Raw genomic sequence first — 22,106 nt, 5'->3', positions numbered from 1 at the left:
CCTTTTGGTGATTAAAGGAACGGAGCCCCGAAAGTGGTGGAGGGTGCACTGCACATGCGCAGCCGCCCTCCATTCATTTCTATGGGCCCATAATAGTGCATGGGAGCGGTGGCCGGTCACGCGCGGTGCGCTACCATTCATTTCTGGACCGAAGTCCTCCAGCCACCACTTTGCGGGGCTCCGTTTAGGCGATAGGTGTCGGTTCCAGCGCTGGGACCCGCACCGACAAGACAATGGGGGCATACCCTAGCGATATGCCCCCATTGTCTGAGATGAGACAACCCCTTTAATCCCGTCTTCAGACAAAAATGGACATGACATTACCGCTCCATTCAGACAGGGATCATGGGACTGTATGTATCACCCATTCTTCTTTGATCCAACCCCTTTAAGAGCCTTTTTTACTTTTGTCTGGTTGGTCTCCTACAACGTGTACCGCTACCATAAAGCGGTGTCAGAAGACGTACAGCGAGCACAATGGGTTCCTGGGTCAGCGCTGCGCCGCCACTCACCGGATAATGTCCATCGCCTGGTAGATGATCTCTGACTGATCGACTCCGTACACTTTTTTGGCGCCAGCCTTTGCGGCAAACATTGATAGAATTCCAGTACCGCAGCCAACGTCAAGAACCACCTGGGCGAGAGAGAATCACAAGTCATTATTATGGTGCTCTTACCTACTGAGCCCGGAGAAAACTCCAGCTAAAGGTATTTAGACAGAAGGCGGCATGGCCATGGGTGGACACCTCCAGGAGAAAAGGAGCAAATCTCCAAGGGTTACAACCGGCAGTCAGACCTACGGCGATCAGCGCTCAATAACGCAATGCATTTACAAATCAGGCTACCCAATTCGGACCTTCCAAGACCCCTTGTCCCTCTTTTGCTTTCATTAATGACTGAGATGGGAATATCCCTATAAAAGGGGTTTCTAGGACTAGTGTGGGTCATACTCCCGACACCCTGTCGATCAGCTGACTGAGGCATCCCGTCACGGTTTACCAGGAATAGCGCCAGACGGTCGATAGTGGCTGCTCCCGGTACTGCCCTTCACCTGTAACTCCACCCCATTCAAGTGAACGGGACTGAGCTGCAATACCAGACACAACCACTACCAAATGATGGCGCTGTGCCTGGTAAACAATCAAGGGAACACCGCGACCCCTCTAACCAGCTGATCGGTAGGGGGGGTGTCATACCACCACCAAATATTGCCGACAGGCTGCAGATATTCCAGTCCTGGAAACAATACTAGTAGCAATATAATCAACTAATCTATTATAATCAAAATGTAGTATAGACGTCCCTTGGGTCCAATGGTCGTAACCGGGTGCTCCGCAAGTGTGAGCAGCTGATTTCAGGCTGAACTGATAGACACATAGGTCAAGAGAAGAATTATCCTATGGATTAATGGGGTAGTAGGAGATTCGAAAAACATGGCTGCCTTGAAACAGTGCCACCCTTGTCCACAGGCGGTGTCTGGTATTGCAGGTCAGCCCCATTGATGTGAATGGAGCCGAGCTGTAATATGCACTCCAGGAGACGCAGCATGTAGAAGAAAGCAGCCATGATTTTCTGATAACATGCAACCCCTTTAAGTCCAGCAGGCTCAGTGTATGCACATACGTTCTATAGTTGCTCGGTTTACATTGATTGCGATGCATACAGTTTTTCAATGGCACTGCCTGTACTGAGAGGCTGGCGGGTTGGTGACTGAAAGGGGTTAATAACAGCCCCTGCTCTTTACATGCGGCTGAGCAGCATCCACAGGGTAGGAATCCAAGAGAGGAACGGCTTCTGCAAGGCAAAACCTCCTCCCATAATTGAGGATTGCAGCAAGGCGACTGCGGCTGCGGCTGGCGAGGCGGCAGCAGATGACAGCACAGCACGGCCTGGCGACGGGCACTCCGGCCGGAGACGGTGAACATTATTTAAACCAAAGTTACTACTGAGCTGAGTGATGGCAAATACAGTCACCCTCCATACCATGCACGCAGCAATGCAAACACAACAGATTGTCAGCTCTACGGTCCGGGATACTTTCATAAAGGTGTCGTCTATTATTAAAGGGTCTTGAAATTCCAAAAAAAAGTCCCCACGCAGTGATCGCTCGGATCGGTATTTGGGAAAGCTGGGTGATGAGCAAGGCATCTGGAACGGCTCACACAGCCAAGTTCTGTGGCGTTACAGGGGGGGGGGGGGGTGCGCGCTGCTGCGTTCATTACATCTCCTCCACTGGGCGATCGCCATAGACTTAAACAGAACAGCGCACCCTACTGGACACTATGGAGAGGGCAGACGGGCAGCTAATCCATTAGAATCATTTTATACATTTAGGTTCTATAAATTATAGTGAAGGTATAAAATCTGCACAGGCGGCAAGAGGAAAGATGATTCATGGGGTGACTAATGGGGGTCACACCATGAGACCCTCCACCAACAGAAACCATAAAGGTCAATTGCAGACTTTAGATTGTAAGCTCATCTGGTCAGAACTCCCATTGTGTTAAATACTGTTCACTAAATAATCAGGTCATTATTAGACGCGATATTTTACCAGGTCACAGGGTATGAAGAGAACAGATTGTATTTTTATATTTTTAAATAATACTTTTTTTGTAATTTTATAAAATTGTGTTTTTAATCATTTTATTTTTTGAATATATCTATATTTATTTAATTTAAAATAGCTAATTACGTCGGACACAGTAAAGCCGGCCTCACTCTTATCCTCTAGTCCATAAATAAAGGGTGGAAAATAAAAGCCATCCTGCGTTATCTGCACTCAGCAGTCTCAAGCACTCGACGAACATCCTCCGACGTATACTGCTCCGGCGTATTAAATCCCCGGCTGTCACCGCCGTACTACAGCAATGCGACCGGCGCCTGCTCTGTCTTGGCTTCTAGCCGTTCACAGGGGCCATTCCTCACCTTGTCTTTAAATAGATCAGGATTCTGCAACGTGAAGTTCCTGTAGCTTTCTGTCCGCACTGCATCCTGCAGAGAGGAAAAAAAAAAAACATCAGGAAAAGAGAATTTTATAAAAAAGGAAAGAATAAGGGTTTTAAATCATGTGACGCCCAAATATCTAAGAGTTCAAAAGGATTTATTATTTTTGAATTATAATGACTGGATTTCTTTTATTCTTCTAGACCAAAAATATCCTATTGGTTTCCATAATTAAGAATTTTTATTTAACAAAAATGTAGTTCAGGTATAAAAAATATATAATAAAAATAGTAATGATAAAATAATAATAAATATTAGATAATATTAGATAAATAAAATATAATGAACACAACAAAAAAGTAAAAATAGTTTATAAAAACAGAAATTAATAAAAATGAAACAAATACAAATATTCATAAAAATACTCTATATAAAAAAGTATTATTTACACAAAAAGAGAAAAAAAAAATATCTAAGAGAATTGTATTCATTTGAAATGATGTTCTCCTGCCCGCGACATAGTCAGGTTTTCCGTCACTAAGTGATCGCCAGTGGTAATTACAACTAATATAATGCAAATTGGGTTTGTTATCTCAAGCGTGAAGCTCTGCAAAGGTGATCAATTAAAATGACAAGTAAATGCCTGAAATCACATCTTCCACCAAGAAAGGGATTTATTTTCTGTTATTTTCTGAACTGACGTAAATACATTTTATCGCGCGTTTCATCCCTGTCGCTTCACAATGGTTCTCATTATAGACTGCTGCAGCACAACCGGCCGGGGACGGGACGTCTACCGAACAAAGGCTGGACGATCTGCGCAATATGTGACGGAGGTGGGGATATTTTACACCCCTAGTGCTCCCCGTTATCAGCCACATCAGCCTGAGATGTAGTCGACCGCCGTGTCCTTCAATGGGATGAGAGACACAGAAAGAGGAGAAAAACCCTACACTGCTCACCAGACACCGAAAAATACACATCTATGAAAAAATAGTAGAGGGCGTGAATACTTATGCAGATTTTTTTTTTTTCCATTTTGACTTTTAAAAGCTTTTTTCAGCTGATAAGGGTATAAAAAAAAAAAAAAAAAAAAAAAAAAACACCAAAAATATAAAAAGTTACATGCATTGGGATTCAGTAACTGTTTCTGGGTGTCAAGTAAAATGGATATTATTACAGGGACCACAATGGTTGTCACCCGACTACATTATGTCCTATGCAGCAGTAGAGGGGTGTGAGACGTAGGACTCAACAACCGGTCAGAATCTGCCTTTCAGGATTATGGGAAAGCTGGGTCCCAAGAATGATGTCTATGACGAGCGCTAGAGCTGCGTACATTACGTTAGTTCAGACACAGCCCAGCACCCACAAACCTCTCAGCCAATCACAGGCCGTCGTGTGGGGTACCAAGGAAAGCGCTATGATAGGAAGAGGGCAGCAAATGATTTGCCCCTGACCCGTCCAGTCACGTGTGCAGGACCGGAAAGCTGATCCGCCAGCTTTTAATTGATTATCTGAGGCTAAAGGCACAGTTCATGAAGAAATCTAAAGATTTTCCACTACGATGATTTCTCGATTGACGCCTGAACCTTTGCCATTTCTGGTGGAGTCAGCAAATTGGTCAGATTTACCGAACAGCGCTTAACCCGCTACAGGGGAATTCAAATCTCTGATCTGCAAAACAAAGTTATATCAAGTCATTGGGCCATATTCACATAAACAGGCTGCTGGTTTGCAGGGAATCTGTATGTCTGTTTGCTAATAAATTGCAACATTTAAAATGCAAAAATAGTAAAAAAATAAAATGGCAGCAAAACCTCAATAAAAAAAAGTGTGTATTCAATGTGTGACTACAGCCTTAAACTTGTCATTTATAACATGTCAGCCCGATGCCTTCTTCTCAAGGTCAGAGAAGAGATTCTAGAGCGGTTCGGCAATATTTAGAGTAGACATGATATTTGCATTAAAATTTCAAAAGATAAAAATAAAAAAATAAAATAAAAAAGGTCTATTATAAAACGGTACAATACATTAATATTCTCACCAAGGGAGAGGGAATTACGGTGAAATCACCACCAACCCAGACTAGGACCAGCTAAGGTTTGGTTAGGTCAGTGATACAGTCAGTAAAGTGGAAGGAGGAGAAAACTAAAGAAGGCGGTCCCGAGAGTTAATAAAATAAAATAAAAATTGAATTTTGAGAGAGATATGTATAGATATAGATATATACATATCTACATCTATATATACACACACACACACCATAAAAATTAGAATTAAATTAAAGATAAAGAATAAATAAATTCTATAAAAACAAAATTTTAAATAAATAGAAATATAATAAAAGATGAACATCGATAAGAAAATTAAATTAAAAAGTACATAAAAGAAAATATGAATTTTATTCATTTTTTGATTGCTAGCTAATCATACGGGAACTCAAAACCCAGACAAATTTCCTACAGACGTAAAAGACAGGAGACAGAGATCCAAGATACATCTTCCATAAACAGCAGCGATGCCAGCGGTCTTGAGGGGAAATCACTACTTAAATTCCTCAACAGATTGTTCCCAGGGAATATTTCCTCTATTTTTGTGAATAAGCACACTGAGGAATTATTGTATAGAAATTGCATCATAAACCTAAGATAAAAAATCCCCACTGACAACCACCATTACAGCTCACGCAAGGCGTGTTGACATCGCTTAGGTAAGCAGTGCTGCAACTTTTCCTATCACAACGCTGCAATCAAAAAGGCAGATCTGCAATATGAATTTAAAAAAATATATAAAAACAATAAGCGACAAATTTATCAAGGCTTTTTTTTTTTTTTATTTAATTAAAAAAATTCAACATTTCCTCCTCATTTCCCAAACATTAAAAAATGAATAAAAATACATAATATAAAAGTGAATAAAAAAAATTAAATAAAAATACCGAATGACAAAAGTACAGCAAAAAATGAAGATAAAATAAAGCTGAATATAAAAATAAAAAATGATTAAAAATAAATGCATTAAAACATTTTAAAAAGAAAAAAAAATGGAAAACAGTAAAAAAAAAAAAAGTAAAAAAATAGAAATATTACATTTTAATTTGTAACATTCTCTATTTTATGGACACGTAGAATTTCTCCCGTCTGCCTCGATTAAGATGTAGCCGCAGAGAGAATAAGCCCGTGGCTCTCAGCGAGCTGCAGATAAGGATCTTCCCTGGCCGCAGGATGGAGCCTCACATTTACATTGTAGCAGCGGTCCGTTACATTGTAGCGATGTATTTACAATGTATCAGCGTTTTTATATGTATCCCGCCCGGGCCGTTGACTGAAGATCCTATGAGGGGAGGGGGAGGAGAGAATTCTGCATCTAGAGGACACCGCTCAAGGTTTTCCCTGATTGATGGGGAAATCGCAGCTTTTATAGATCATAAATTTCGATTATTTATCACCCCCCAGGAGAGAAAACAAAGAACACTGGGCTGTACTGACAGGAGGTGCGGCGACTCGGGAAAAATCTGCGCATCCCTGCGGCCGTGTTCCATATTGTTCCTGCGCACTTGTACGAGGTACGGAGCAGACGCAGTAAACACAAGCCGCATCGTGAGCAGCAGGATTTCAAGGGCAATCAACCTAAAAAAAAAAGCTGTGAACTACGGAGAAGAATACGTAATAACCTATAATTCACAGGCCGCTGTGGCATCTCTCTGTAGAATATTCTATGAAGTCACATTTCTGGCGCCTGCACTTTATGGTTGGAAATTGCATGAATAGCAATCCCATAATGTTTCATACAGGGCTTCGCTCCCTTGGGCATATTAATGTTTCTGGCCCCGGCATTGGTCGTTGGGAGCGAGAAGCGGGCAGGACGCCCCATACACGTTAGATCAGGCATCCTCAAACTGCTGGCCCTCCAGCTGTTGTAAAACTACAACTCCCACAATGCCCTGCTGTAGGCTGATACATGTAGGCGGTTCGGGCATGCTGGGAGTTGTAGTTTTGCAACAGCTGGAGGGCCGCAGTTTGAGGATGCCTGCGTTAGATGGTCGGCCTGTCCTGCTACGATCAGCTGTGTATGGTCACCACAAAGACGACATTCCCCGTATCCGCAGTCTAAGAGCGACAACCCTGGTGGGAACAGTAATGGCAGTAATGTTGCCTGCCACCCAGCTTTCCCAGAAACAGATGAACAGAACTGAGGGCCTTGCATTTACTGGATTTTATGTTACGCAGGGCTTGTTCAATATTAGGAAAACCTGGCTACTTTCTTCCAGAAACTGCGCCATTCCTGCGCCATGGGTCGTGTCTGGTACTGCAGCTCAGCTTCACTGCAGTGAATGGGTCTGAACTGTAATACCGCTTACAGCCTGAAGACAGGTGTGGCGCGGTTCCTGAACGAAAGCAGTTATGGTCAATTCCCTTAGGCAGAAATGTTATTTGCAGATTTCTAAACGTTTGGCAATTGATGCGCGATCCTTCCAGTCGGGAGTTTTATGCTTTGAGCAGAAAAGATTTCCGGACTATAAGAATAAACCTGGTTGTCAGATATCACCAAGCAGTCCCGTTTATGGGTGATTTTTGGATTTTTACAGGAAATTGAAGGAATGTATCTGCAGGTAAATAATGTAATAAGTAATACGGCTGCGCTGTCGGGGGGGGTGGCGCTGGTGTGGCATTATTATTCCGGGCACAGGGGGTGATTGGCACCGTGGTGGGCTATGATTAACCCTCTTGGAATCAGAGTCCCAGCACCTGTGTTCTGCGCTAACCTTTAACATCTCTTCATGTATCCCGAAGTGCCCGTAGGAGCCGAAGTAGGCGCCGTCCTCGTTCTCATCCAGGTCTGCGATGGCCCCAGCGGAAGACGAACCACATCTGACATCTGCGTTCATCACAAAATCCTGCGCAACTTGTCTGTAATCAATTTCAAACATACCCCAGAGACAGGTTTACTGAACCGTGGAAATGGAGAGATGAGCACAGCGGCGCCTGCAGATGGGATGCGCCTGGCGGCAAACACCTGCCTCCCCCTAGTGGCCAGAGTCCGAACTGCAAGAGCCAAACCGACCCCCGTGAAATAAACCAAAGGGAGAGGAAAGGTCCAAACCCCAATCCTCGAGATCCTCCGACGTGTCATGGATTTTTCCATATGGAGAACCACTGGGGCAATAACTGAGAAAATGGCACCAACCCCTTAAAGGGATTGTGCCATGTATTAAAGTTAGCCAGGATAAGGCTACTCTCACACTGGCGTTTTGGCTTCCGTTTGTGAGATCCGTTCAGGGCTCGGCGGTCCACAACAGATCAGTTTTGCCCTAATGCATTCTGAATGGAAAAGGATCCGCTCAGAATGCGTCAGTTTGCCTCCGTTCAGTCGCCATTCCGCTCTGCAGCGTTTTGGTGTCCGTCTGACGAAACTGAGCCAAACGGATTCGTCCTGGCACACAATGCAAGTCAATGGGGACGGATCCGTTTTCACTGATACAATCTGGCACAACAGAAAACAAATCAGTCTTCCATTGGTGTTCAAGACGGATCCGTTTTGGCTATGTTACAGATGATACAAACGGATCCGTTCTGAACGGATGCATGCGGTTGTATTATCTGAACGGATCCGTCTGTGCAGATCCATGACGGATCCGCCCCAAACGCGAGTGTGAAAGCAACCTAAGGGATAACTGACTGATTGGTGGGGATCCCATTCCCCGAATGCTCCAGATTGATGTAAATAGTGGAGCGCTGTGATTTCGCACACTGCGGAAATAAAATAAATTCGCAGCAGAAACCGACCTGCTGGAGGCGGGGTTTCCAACCTCTGGTTCTCCAACCAATGTGAAACTACAAGTCCCAGCATGCAAAAATTGACTGGCGGTGACGCTCAGCATAGTCAGGAGCAGAGGTCTCCAGCCAGTGGCTCTCCAACTGATGCAACACTACAACTCCCAGCATGCAGAAACTGACCTGGGGTGGCCTTCAGCATAGTTTGAAGCAAACGTTACTGACCAATGCGGCACTACTACTCCCAGCATGCAGAAACTGACCTGGGGTGGCCTTCAGCATAGTTTGAAGCAAACGTTACTGACCAATGCGGCACTACTACTCCCAGCATGCAGAAACTGACCTGGGGTGGCCTTCAGCATAGTCTGAGGCAGAAGTTTCTGACCAATGAGGTACTACAAATACCAGCATGCAGAAATTGACCTGCAGTGACCCTCATCATGGTCAGGTGCAGAGGTCTCCAGAGCATGCTGAAAATTGTAGTTTTGCAGCAGCCGGAGGGCCACAGATTAGAGGTCACAGGTCTTTACACTCCCTTAGGTAATTTCACTGGGGTAGGGACAGTTCCCCTTTAAAGGGGTTGTCTCATCTCGCCAATACTAAGGTAGTGGGCCGCCGTGAGCGACGTACAGGAGCAGCGAGCGCCAGACCGCTGTGCTGTTTCCGGGCCGCCCGATGGTCGGGACTTAGTCTCATCTCGCCCTAGTAACAGCAAGATAAGACAACCCCTTTAAGAGGAAGCTATAATTGGGTGGACCCCATGGAAATATATAAGGTGCCACTGTGCCCATTAAACGCCACGTTAAGTGTTAATCCCATGGGGACAGGGCAAACAGATCTCGCTGCCCTATAGACCAGCAGGGGCCATAATTGGCCCTTAGGAGACGCCCCCAATATATTCACAAACCTCATCCTATTAAACTCCTGGAGGACGTTCGCCAGGGTTTCCTCCGTTTCCTGCACCCGGATCTCCGCCTGCTTTAACCGCTCCTGGAACGATCGTTCAGCGCCCGTTTTGGCGTTTGAGGACTTCTCGTTGTCATGGTCCATATCTTCAAAATCTGATGAGAAAATGTAGGATCTTCAATGGAGGTTATCCCCCAAGTGACCCCTAGAATTCAGCTGCGACACACACAACGTGGGGAAGCTGAGGTATGAGGAACTGTTTGCAGGATGCGCGACTCCTGGGCCTTGAGTCAGTAGTGACCGCAGAGCCCATGTCACAGGCTGCAAAAGGGAGAGCTAAAGCAACAAACAGCATCTCATATCTCAGCTTCCAGGACAGTTCACAGAGCAATATGGAGATAAGCCGCCATCACGGTGCATCTGTGTATAATGAAAGCCCAGAAATGTTCTTAATCACTTGGTATTTTACTTTATTGCAAATTTCAGGATCTCTACTTGCTGCCAGTGAATGGGAACATCCTTGGTAAAATTCAGAGGCAGGAAATCCTTACACCCATTCACAGACAGCAAGCAGAGATAACGTCTACAATGGAGAAAGACACCAGTGCAGTGACTAAAACTCTGAAGAATGTGTTCATCTACATCAGGGAAGCTCAACCTGAGGGCCTCCAGCTGTTGCAAAACTACAACTCCCAGCATTCCCAGACAGTGTGCAGCTATCAGCATACAGCAGGGCATAGTGGGAGTTGTAGTTTTACAACAGCTGGAGGGCCGCAGGTTGAGCACCCCTGGTCTACGTATTCCACATAGTGGGCGTTCTGCAATATCTGATGCCCTCCCGGCACCTCGCCCGCTTACCGTACTGAAGTAGTCCATCGTCCGGGATGACCGGCCTGAAGTATTCTTCCTTATCCCAGGGTTTGGGGTCGGTGACCTCAGTCAGACTCTCCGCGGCGCAGCTCTGCACAACGTGAGGGGTGAAAAGTAAGAATGCCTGATCACTCAGTGAATGCTCGGGGCCCGACCGGAGACACCATCAAAGATATCAAACCGTCCGAGCTCCAGCGCCCAGGACCGAGATCTGAGGCCGCGGCACAGAGACCGTACCCCTATGGACATACAGTCACCTAGCGACATACCGTACCCCTATGGACATACAGTCACCTAGCGACATACCGTACCCCTATGGACATACAGTCACCTAGCGACATACCGTACCCCTATGGACATACAGTCACCTACCGACATACCGTACCCCTATGGACATACAGTCACCTACCGACATACCGAACCCCTATGGACATACAGTCACCTACCGACATACCGAACCCCTATGGACATACAGTCACCTACCGACATACCGTACCCCTATGGACATACAGTCACCTACCGACATACCGAACCCATATGTGCATACAGTCACCTACCACCATACCGTACACATATGTGCATACAGTCACCTACCACCATACCGTACACATATGTGCATACAGTCACCTACCACCATACCGTACACACATGTGCATACAGTCACCTACCACCATACCGTACACACATATACAGCCACTTACATACACTGACACACATGTATACCTACATAGACACATATATATATATAATGGACCTATCTACTGTTCTGTACTCAGGATGGGGTCGGCAATCATAGACTTCAGCAAAGACAGCAGGTTTAAAAGTCCAAACCGTGGGGTGAAGCTTCAGCACCAACGTAACGTAAAAAAATAGACTCCTGCCCGTCCGGGCGCTACCTAGACAAGTTGTCTCCCCGTACAGCACAGTTCACACAGGGGGAGTCGGGCTCAGCCAGCAGGGCAGCGAGCTTCCCAGGCTTTCTGATTGACAAGTCCGAGATCCGATTTTATTCCTCAGTAATAGGGATGAGCAAAGCAAGCGTCGGATCCAAGATCCCAAGTCGCTTCGCTCCAAAATTTGTTTTAATGCTGTGTGAAGATCCGTCTGCGTACAGCATCAAACGTATGCGCCCCGGCGAGGCGAAGTGAGTTATCCCCGGAGTCTCGTGACTGGTGGGTAGGTTTGTTAGAGGGTCCGGCCAGTCCACACCCTTCCAGTACAGCTGCTTCCCCCTTGCCCGAGGTGATCTCATGGGGTAGGGATCAGGGAAGCGAGCTTCGGATCCAAGGTCCTGCAAGACTTCGGGATTTGACTTTTGAACTTGAAAACCATTTTAAAACTTGGTTCCGAAGTCCGCTCCAGTACTGAGCTGCCAACTGGACTTTGGAACCAAGTTTTAATTTTTTTTTGACATTTTACAAATAATGATATACACAGATACTACATGCCTACCTGTCCCAGAGGGAAATACACACAGATCGCTACATACACAGGCACATACTACAACATACACGCAGACATAGAAGGACACGTGCACACATGAGCCCTGATTTTCTGAACCAGGTGGGCAACTTGCAGAAGGGAATCTGAAAAGAAACATCCACCGTCCAGACTACAGAGACTGCCATGTCCTGACCCGGACGCTGAGCGCGCACAGCAGTTAGGCTAGGGCTACACGGCGACATTTTGTCGCGCGACAATATTTATAATGATAGTCTATGGTCTCGCACTGCGATGCAACAGGCGCAAAAAAATCCATTCGATGTTGCAGTGTAGTTGTGCCTTATTGTCGCAGGACAAATGTCATCATGTAGACCTAGCCTTAATATATACGGAAATCATGGCGTTCAGTCATATACTGCATGGAGCCCCTCACCAAATGTCCTGGACTCCAGAGATAATCAGAGTCACTTACTGTAGATCTGATGAAGTTGATGAGTTTAACGTATCCGTAAAAGTCAAGACCTAAAACGGCACAAGAGACAACAAAAATCACACGTGTAATACAAAAATCATAGGCGTCAAATTCAAATCATGCGTATTACAGAAAACCATACGTGTTCTACAACATATTACAGGTGTAAGTCTAAAATCATCGCTGTAACAAACTAACATCATACGTGTAATGCAGAAAATCAGTGCGCACTATAACCGAGATCAGGGGTTAATGGGCCCCTCGTGTCTACACAGCTCCTCTCCAGATGTAAGGTTAGGACATAAGGTGCTAGTAGAGAGGGGTCCCCCAGCGAGGACCCCAATACCCCACCTGCCTGTACCCAGAAAGATGAATGGAATCACACAGGGACCCCGACCAGAGTTGGGGCTATAAAAAGGAGTTCGGCAACTGTCTAATCTCTGCTTGCTGTAAATGAATTTACAATGTGCTACTTAAAACTGAATCCGGTCTACACAATCCCATGTAAGCTTAAAGGGAACCCGTCAGCACAAAACGCAGCGCCGTCTGCAGGCAGCATGTAACAGCGCAGGAGGAGCTGAGCAGATTGATGTGCAGTTACCAGGGAAACAATTCAATAAATCCTGTAATCTACACATTGAAATCTCTCCTCTTTCTGACTTCATTGTTCATGGGGGCGGCGTTACCATCTATTCTTATAACTGTACGTCGTGTCACTCCTCTATTATTCCTGCTAGAAGTTGGGAGTGAATTACTAGCAGTTTGCAGTGATGGTCCTAATGGGTGTTACCCAGTTGGGGGGGGGGGGGTCCCTGCATAGCCTGACACTGGCAGTTCTGATTGGATAACATCACCTCACCTGATCTCTCCCAATCACTGGCCTCAGCCGTGAGGTGACTGCAGCGGTCATGTGTGTGGGTGTGACACCAGTGCCTCTGGAACAGCCGGGGATCTGATGGGATCTACTGCTTCCCTCATTATTTTATAGAATTAACCACCATTGCCCCGGTATTTGTTAATCTCAGACAACCTTACATTGTATCCAGTCTGAAAGAATGTAACAAACTCCGTTATGAGCAGAATTTGGTCTTTGCACGTTTAAAGGGGGTTGTCTCTTCATGGACAATGGGGGCATATTGCTAGGATATGCCCCCATTGTCTTATAGGTGAATCGGAGAACGGAGCCCTGGAAGGTGGTGGCTGGAGGACTCCAGACCGGTCACCACCAAGACGGCTCCCCATAGAAGTGAATGGGAGCGCACCGCACATGCACGGCCCCCGCTGCCATTCATTTCTATGGGGCCGATGGAAATAACCAAACCAGCACTCTGCTATTTTCGCTGGCCCTATAGAAAATGAATGGAGGGCGGTTGAACATGCGCAGTGCGCCCTCCTTCACTTGCGGGGCTCCGTTCTCGATATAGGTGCGGGTCCCAGCCGTGGGACCCGCACCTATAAGACAATGGGGGCATATCCTAGCGATATACCCCCATTGTCCATGATGAGACAACCCCCTTTAAGGCTACTTTCACACTTGCGTTGTGAATTCAGGTACTGAGATCCGGCAGAGGATTAAACAGGTTTGTTTCGATTCTGCGCGTCAGGATGCATCCGTTCCGTTAGGATGCAGTTGTGTGAAATCAAAACGGAAAAAACAGACCAGTCATTGAAAATCAATGGGCGACGGATCCGTTTTTTAGGCTCTTAAAAAAAAAAAAAAAAAAACTGGTCCGCCACCATTGACTTAGGCCGAATGCACACGGCCGTGTTCCGAGAGCGGTCTGTGGTAACACGGCCTGGATTCCTGCTGAGAGCAGGAGCAACCAATGACGCTGTGCGCTCCTGCTCTGAACAGGAATCCAGGCCGCGTTACCACAGACCGCTCTCGGAAGACGGCCGCGTGCATTCGGCCTTAGACTGTTTTCAGTGCCGGACCCGTTTTTTTTTTTTTTTTTTTTTTAATGACCGGACACAAAACCACAGTTTGCAGCGGTTTTGTGTCCGGTCCAAAATGGAATACTCCCGGACAGGAAAACATCCTGAACGGATCTCTTTCTATTCAAAATGCATGAGGACTAAAAGATTATTTTTTTCCGGTATTCAGATCCTCTGCCTCATCTCAATACCGAAAAACAACAACGCAAGTGTGAAAGTAGCCTAAGAAATGCAAATTCTGTGACAGCAAGCAGAGATCTTAAAAACAACTAAAGCAAACATCACAACCCACATAGCTTTCCCGGGAATGACAATGTCCGGTGAACCCTGCTCTTCTTCGGTGCTATATAAATAGGTCAGAAAGATGGTGACAACCTGGTGTTAGTTGTACTGGAGCTTGGATTAGTTGTCACCCAGGTTTCTAGAAAACTTAGAAGGTACCCCCCATCCCCCACAGCGTACCGTGCCGGGAAATGATCTGCTGGATGTCAAATTGATGCTGGGCCCGGCAGTGAGTGAAGATCTCTTCTGGAGACGAGCGTGTCCTGGGGAGCAGAGAGACGCTTATCACCCTCTGTATTAGACACATGTGGGAATATACAGGCGACCGCACGATACCTGTCACAGAACAGACAGCGGACCTCCAGACCAGCACCACCATCATCCTCATCATCCCAGGCTCCATCATCCTCACCGTCTGACAGATCCGGGACGTCCTCAAAGTCAGCATCACCCAGACCTGAAAAACAAGAATCCTTATAAGACCGGGCAACGTGATCTCTGTACATAACACCAGTGTGACCGGACGAGAGCCACTACTCCCTGTACATAACACCAGTGTGACCGGACGAGAGCCACTACTCCCTGTACATAACACCAGTGTGACCGGACGAGAGCCACTACTCCCTGTACATAACACCAGTGTGACCGGACGAGAGCCACTACTCCCTGTACATAACACCAGTGTGACCGGACGAGAGCCACTACTCCCTGTACATAACACCAGTGTGACCGGACGAGAGCCACTACTCCCTGTACATAACACCAGTGTGACCGGACGAGATCTACTACTCCCTGTACATAACACCAGTGTGACCGGACGAGATCTACTACTCCCTGTACATAACACCAGTGTGACCGGACGAGATCTACTACTCCCTGTACATAACACCAGTGTGACCGGATCACATCTACTCTCTGTATATAACAGTCACACTGTTCTATCTTAAACAATTGTGGAACTACAAGTCCCAGCAAGCACGGTCACCCACATCGCCTCTCCGCACTCCGTCACTGTAACTCACGTGCATCTGTGTGCTGCGCCATCTTGGTTACTGGCAATCCGAGGCCCCGCCCATCAATATCCGGTTGTCAGTGAAGTCCAGATCCTAGTGAGAGAAAGGACCTTCGATGACGTCATGAACATGTGATCAGTCACGTGTGCAGGAGGAGTCAGGTTTCGGGCAGTGTATGGGCTCATAGGAGGTTTAAGTCACGTGAGAAAAAGTCTTCATCACTGCAGTGGTGTCCCTACAGCCCCGCACCGTGCGCGTCACCGCCGCCTCCCTACAACCCCCAACCGTGCGCGTCACCGCCGCCTCCCTACAGCCCCCAACCGTGCGCGTCACCGCCGCCTCCCTACAGCCCCGCACCGTGCGCGTCACCGCCTCCCTACAGCCCCGCACCGTGCGCGTCACCGCCGCCTCCCTACAGCCCCTGAGCCCCGCACCGTGCAGCTCCGCCAAATATTTTTTCATTAGCAATGCTGGACAAAAAAAAAAAAAAAAAAAAAAGTTGTGAAACAAGGAATGATGGGAGTGGTAGTTCAGTGGCGCCCTCAGTGCTGTAGCTTCTCTCTCCCTAGCTGGATTTTGGCAGAAATGACCATAGCTGTAGCCTGGGGCAAAAGTATTCACCCCCTTGACTTTTTTCGTATTTTGTTACGTTACAGCCTTAAAGGGGTATTCTCAACACGGCGTTTAATACTTACCTGCTCCCGGCGCGCCGTCCACTTCCTGGTTTCCGCAGGGGGCGGGCTCCATCTTGATTGATGTTTTCTCCCGGGCCGGGCCGCGCGCTGTACTGAACGCGCACCCCGAGTCCGCGCATGCGCCCTGGTGACTTCCTCCTGGCGAGTATACTATACTGGCCAGGAAGAAATCACCAGAGCGCATGCGCGGACTCGGCGTGTGCGTTCAGTACAGCGCGCGGCCGGCCGGGAGAAGAAAAGAAGTCATCTGCGCACGCGCGGCCACCGCGATTCCTGAGATGAGCGGTGGCCGTAACCAGGGGAGACGGAAGACAACAGTCAGGTAAGTATATGTTTATTTACTTCTAAGGGGTGGGAATTGGTTAATTAAATATATTTAGAAAAATGATCACTGTTAAATCATTAAAGGGATCCTGTCATCAGAAATGAGCCCTAGAAGCTAAACATGTGGCGACGTCCCTTGTAAAACACTGAATCCTAAAGTGAGTTTATCTGATGCCCCTGTGGCTCTATATTCATAAAAAAGCGATTTATATCACCTGCCAATCACTTCAAAATGTGTCCAAGGGGACGTCTCCTGGTGAAAGGTGCCCAGCGCCGCCTTCTGAGCCCTCCCTTTCATGCGATCCGTCATCACTGCCTCTCTAACCACCGCTCGCTTCATCCAGATCCCTTTAAGATGATAATACCCCTTTAAAGGGGTTGTCCGGGTTCAGAGCTGAACCCAGACATCCCTCCATTTTTTTTTTACCCCGGCAGCCCCCCTGACATGAGCAGTTCTTGATCCGATGCTCTTCTTTGCCCTGCGCTAAATTGCGCAGGGAAAATGCATTTTTCAGAGATCTGGTGACGTATCGGGCTCTCCATAGGGCTGCCCGGTGATGTCACTGGCACTGATGGCGGGATTTAACGCTGCCCATTCCAGTAAAACGGCTAGGGCAGAGCTAAAGCCCACCCATCAGAGCCGGTGACGTCACCGAACACACTGCTGGGCGGAAGAGCCTGTGCCCTGTGTGACCTAGCGCAGGGCAAGGGAGCGCATCGGAGCATGAGATGCTAGCCTCAGGGGGCTGCCGGGGTGAAAATAAGGGTATGCCCGGGTTCAGCTCTGAACCCAGACAACCCCTTTAAGGTCAATGTTTTGTTAATCAGAATTTTATGTGATGGATCAGAACTAGGGCTGCAACGATTAATCGATGTAATCGATTATATTCGATAACTGGATTCGTTGTCGACGAATCCAGTTATCGAATAATCGCCGATTCGTTGCTATGCGGGCGGGCGCTGCATCTTTATTTTACCTCTTTACAATGACGCTCCTGTAACAGCCAGGCAGAGCGGACGGCGGTGTAACGTCACTCACTCACGTGACGCGCCTGCTCCGCCTCCTTCATTCATGAGGTGGGCGGAGCAGGTGCGTCACGTGAGTGAGTGACGTTGCGCCGCCGTCCGCTCTGCCTGGCTGTTACAGGAGCGTCATTGTAAAAAGGTAAAATAAAGATTCAGTGATTAATCCGACTTATAAGCATCGGGGCCGGGGCTGTTATGGGGAGGGGGGAGGATCTGTCTATGGCACTGCTATGGGGAGGGGGGTCTGTGTATAGCACTGCTATGGGGAGGGGGATCTGTGCACTGTTATGGGGAGGGGGGTCTGTGCACTGTTATGCCCACAGTGCACATATCCCCCTCTCCATAACAGCGCCACCCACAGATCCCCCTCTCCATAACTGCGCCGCCCACAGATCCCCCTCTCCATAACTGCGCCGCCCACAGATCCCCCTCTCCATAACTGCGCCGCCCACAGATCCCCCTCTCCATAACTGCGCCGTCCACAGATCCCCCATAAGTGTCGCCCACAGATCCCCCATAAGTGTCGCCCACAGATCCCCCATAAGTGTCGCCCACAGATCCCCCATAAGTGTCGCCCACAGATCCCCCATAAGTGTCGCCCACAGATCCCCCATAAGTGTCGCCCACAGATCCCCCATAAGTGTCGCCCACAGATCCCCCATAAGTGTCGCCCACAGATCCCCCATAAGTGTCGCCCACAGATCCCCCATAATAGTGTCGCCCACAGATCCCCCATAATAGTGTCGCCCACAGATCCCCCATAATAGTGTCGCCCACAGATCCCCCATAATAGTGTCGCCCACAGATCCCCCATAATAGTGTCGCCCACAGATCCCCCATAATAGTGTCGCCCACAGATCCCCCATAATAGTGTCGCCCACAATTTGTTTTAATATGGCCTTTGAACATAATTTTTCAAGTAAGATCATATAAACCTCTGTTTTGTAATTTTGTCGTTTTTCCCGATTAATCGAAGAAATTAATCGGCAACTAATCGATTATTCAAATAATCGTTAGCTGCAGCCCTAATCAGAACACAATAGTCTAAGGCTACTTTCACACTAGCGGCAGGACGGATCCGACAGGCTGTTCACCCTGTCAGATCCGTCCTTCCGCTATTTCGCCGTGCCGCAGTTCCATCCCCATTGACTATAATGGGGACGGGGCGGAGCTCCGGCACAGCATGGCAGTTCGCGGTGAGAGGCCGCTGGACTAAAAAGTCAGACATGCAGTACTTTTAGTCCGGCGGCCTTTCACCGTGCTGCGCCAGAGCCCCGCCCCCATCCCCATTATAGTCAATGGGGATGGAGCGGCGGCACGGAGAAATAGCGGAAGGACGGATCCGACAGGGTGAACATCCTGTCGGAGCCGTCCTGCCTCTAGTGTGAAAGTAGCCTAAGGGTCCATTCACATGTCCGTAATTTGGGTCCGCATTCGTTCCGCAATTTGCGGACCCATTCACTTTCAATGGGGCTGAAAAAAATAGAACATGTCCTATTCTTGTCTGCAATTGCAGACCAGAAAAGGCATTTTCTATTATAATGTCTGTGATGTGCGGTCTGCAAATTGCGGATCACACATTGCGGATCACACATTGCAGGTGTCCGTGTTTTGCGGATTGGCAATTTGAGGATCCGCAAAACACTTACGGACGTGTGAATGGACCCTTAGTTGGTGAAGTGAAATGAGAAAAATATAAAAATAAAACTATTGTTTAGAAATAGAAAACAGAATATTGTCCTGTGCGTATGTATTCACCCCTTTGTTAGGAAGCCCATAAAATGCTCTGTTGCAACCAATTACCTTCAGAAGTCACATGATTAGTGACATGATGTCACCTGTGTGCAATCTCAGTGTCACATGATCTGTCATTACATATACACCCCAGAGGCTGCAACACCTAAGCAAGAGGCATCCCTAACCAAACACTGCCAATCGAGCCGAGTTCAATCGAGAACCTGATTATTTTGTGCAATCAGTTAAACAGGGTACAAGCGTCTATGCAAAAATATAAATGTTTTATTTAGAATAGGTTAAAATACAAACAAAAATGTATTAACATAAATTTCAATAATATACAATGATAGGCAGTACCCAGAATTCACCACTACATGGTGCCAACAAAGCAACACTCAACCAACACAAGAATATTATGCAATACGGCTTTAAATTTGTGAGAGATATACAATCAATGGATTATGCGGAAAACTCAGTCAAGAAGATGACAGATACGAGCCCTTGCTCCACCCAAAATTGATGACCAATCTTAGATATGGGGTAGTATTGCAACAAAACGTATAAATTATTGGCTTGATATCAAACTAGGGAATACAAAGATTCCCAACAGAGAGTTTCTCCAATATTATCCCCTTTATTCAGTTATATGCATCGTAACTGAAATCAGAGAAAATATTGATGTAGCAACTAACGTTACACGTCCGCAAATGAGTGGGTATCTGGCCAAGTATCAAGCCAATTAATTTAGATCAATACTACATAAAACAAAAATATACATTACCCAAGGGTCAAGTGATGTGCAGAGTCTTGGGGCAGCCAGCTCTCAAGAGTTTTTCCCGATAATCCAAATGTTTCTCACGAGATCTATAATCCAAATGTTTCTTTGTTTGTTTTGTTTTTTTTATTTATTTTTCTCTCTTTCTTCCCTTTTTCTTTTGGTATCTGGTTTCTTAACCCAAAACTTGAACACACCCTCAGATGAACACACCCTCCTGGTTTGGCATTTTCCAATCATTGTTGGATGGGTGTGTGCATTGATAAGGAGCGTGACGTCATAATACTACCCAGAATGCATTTTTGCTACTGATGTAGTATTAACTGCTCATATCTAGGTGGCACTGTTGTATAAGCAATAAGCATCATACCATTAAGGGTTAACTCATACATGCCTGATATTTTCAATACTACACACCTCTGACATCTGGAGGCCTTGTCTCTGGGCCAAGGGACAAACTTTGATACATGAATATACACTTTGAGGAACATCTAGACAATTCTCACACTGTGGAATTCATGTTCAGATATGAAAAACAATGAAGCCTCAGAATCCGCAGGTGCGATGTATCTTCTCACTGTCTAACTGCATAATATATTGTTACAATACCACTAGCTTTAGAACGGCGCAGTAATCTTCTCATGGACTTACTTTGGCCTACATATAATCCATACAAAACAGTGAATAGAATCAACATTGCTCTTAAAGGCAATGAATACTCATCATAACTAAAATAAGTAGATAAAACTGTTTATACTTATGAAAAAGCACAACACAAGTAAGGGACAATGTTGTGGAGAAGTACAAGTCAGGGTTAGGGTATAAAAAAACATCCAAATCTGTGATGATCCCCAGGAGCGCCATCAAATCTATCATAACCAGATGGGAAGAACATGGCACAACAGCAAACCTGACAAGAGACGGCCGCCACCAAAACTCGCGGACCGGGCAAGGAGGGCATTAATCCGAGAGGCAGCACAGAGACCTGAGGTAACCCTGGAGGAGCAGAGACTGGAGGATCTGTACAGAGGACGACAATAAGCCGTAGGCTCCATAGAGTTGGGCTTTATGGCAGAGTGGCCAGAAGAAGCCATTACTGTCAGCTAAAGACAATAAGGCGCGTTGTGAGTGAAAAGGCCTGCGGGAGACTCCGAAATGTATGGAGGAAGGAGCTCTGGTCTGAGGAGACGAAAACTGAACTTATCGGCCATCAATGAGAACGCTATGTCTGGAGCAAACCCAACACATCACATCACCCAAAGAGCACCATCCCCACAGTGAGACATGGTGGTGGCAGCATCATACTGGGGGGACTGGGAAACTGAGCTGAGGGAAAGATGGATGGTGCTAAATACAGGGATATCCTTCAGCAGAACCTGCCCCACTCTGTGCGTGATCTGAGGCTAGGACGGAGGCTCACCTTCCAGCAGGACAATGACCCCAAACACACGGCTAAAGCAACACCTGAGAGGTCTAAGGGGAAACATGTAAATGTGTTGGAATGGCCTACAGTCACATCTCCCAGTAGTTGGGGTTATGAAATGTTCCTTAAAGGGTTTTTCCAGGATTAGTAAAACATGGCTGCTTTCTTCCAAAAGTACTTCCAGCCCTCTCCACAGGCTGTATCTGACACTGCGCCTCAGCCCCATTGACTTCAATGGAGAGAAGCTGCAATGCCAGACACAACCTGTGGACAGGGGTGGCGCTATTTTATAGAAGAAAGTATCTGTGCTTTATTATTGTACAGTCCCTTCAATATAAAAAAAAAAAGCTGTGATCTCAGTTTTTGCAAAAATTACAAAGGACACAAAAAAAATTGTTAACCCTTTAATAACCATTCAGCCTTTACCTAATAATCCCTGCGCCCCGTTATAGTCCCAAAATACGATAAACCAACAGTCAGGG

General features: G+C 46.7%; 1 protein-coding gene across 1 annotated transcript in view; it reads right to left on the bottom strand.

Moving 5' to 3' along the window:
• The window catches only part of PRMT3 (protein arginine methyltransferase 3), a 73,799-nt gene extending 58,049 nt beyond the window's left edge, over positions 1-15,750 (bottom strand). Inside the window, exons 1-9 of the mRNA XM_044270429.1 lie at positions 15,654-15,750; positions 14,968-15,088; positions 14,812-14,894; positions 12,415-12,464; positions 10,488-10,590; positions 9,631-9,784; positions 7,715-7,859; positions 2,929-2,994; positions 513-634 (exon numbers count right to left, since the gene is read on the bottom strand). Of these exons, the coding sequence (XP_044126364.1) occupies positions 513-634; positions 2,929-2,994; positions 7,715-7,859; positions 9,631-9,784; positions 10,488-10,590; positions 12,415-12,464; positions 14,812-14,894; positions 14,968-15,088; positions 15,654-15,675 (866 nt within the window). The 5' untranslated portion in view covers positions 15,676-15,750. The remainder of the gene's footprint in view (positions 1-512; positions 635-2,928; positions 2,995-7,714; positions 7,860-9,630; positions 9,785-10,487; positions 10,591-12,414; positions 12,465-14,811; positions 14,895-14,967; positions 15,089-15,653) is intronic.
• Between the last annotated feature and the right edge of the window lie 6,356 nt (positions 15,751-22,106).

This window comes from Bufo gargarizans, chromosome 10 (assembly GCF_014858855.1).
Source record: "Bufo gargarizans isolate SCDJY-AF-19 chromosome 10, ASM1485885v1, whole genome shotgun sequence".
Classification (NCBI taxonomy): Eukaryota; Metazoa; Chordata; class Amphibia; order Anura; family Bufonidae; genus Bufo; species Bufo gargarizans.
The sequence above is the reverse complement of the archived record's forward strand: the minus strand, read 5'-3'. Positions and strand labels throughout refer to the sequence as shown.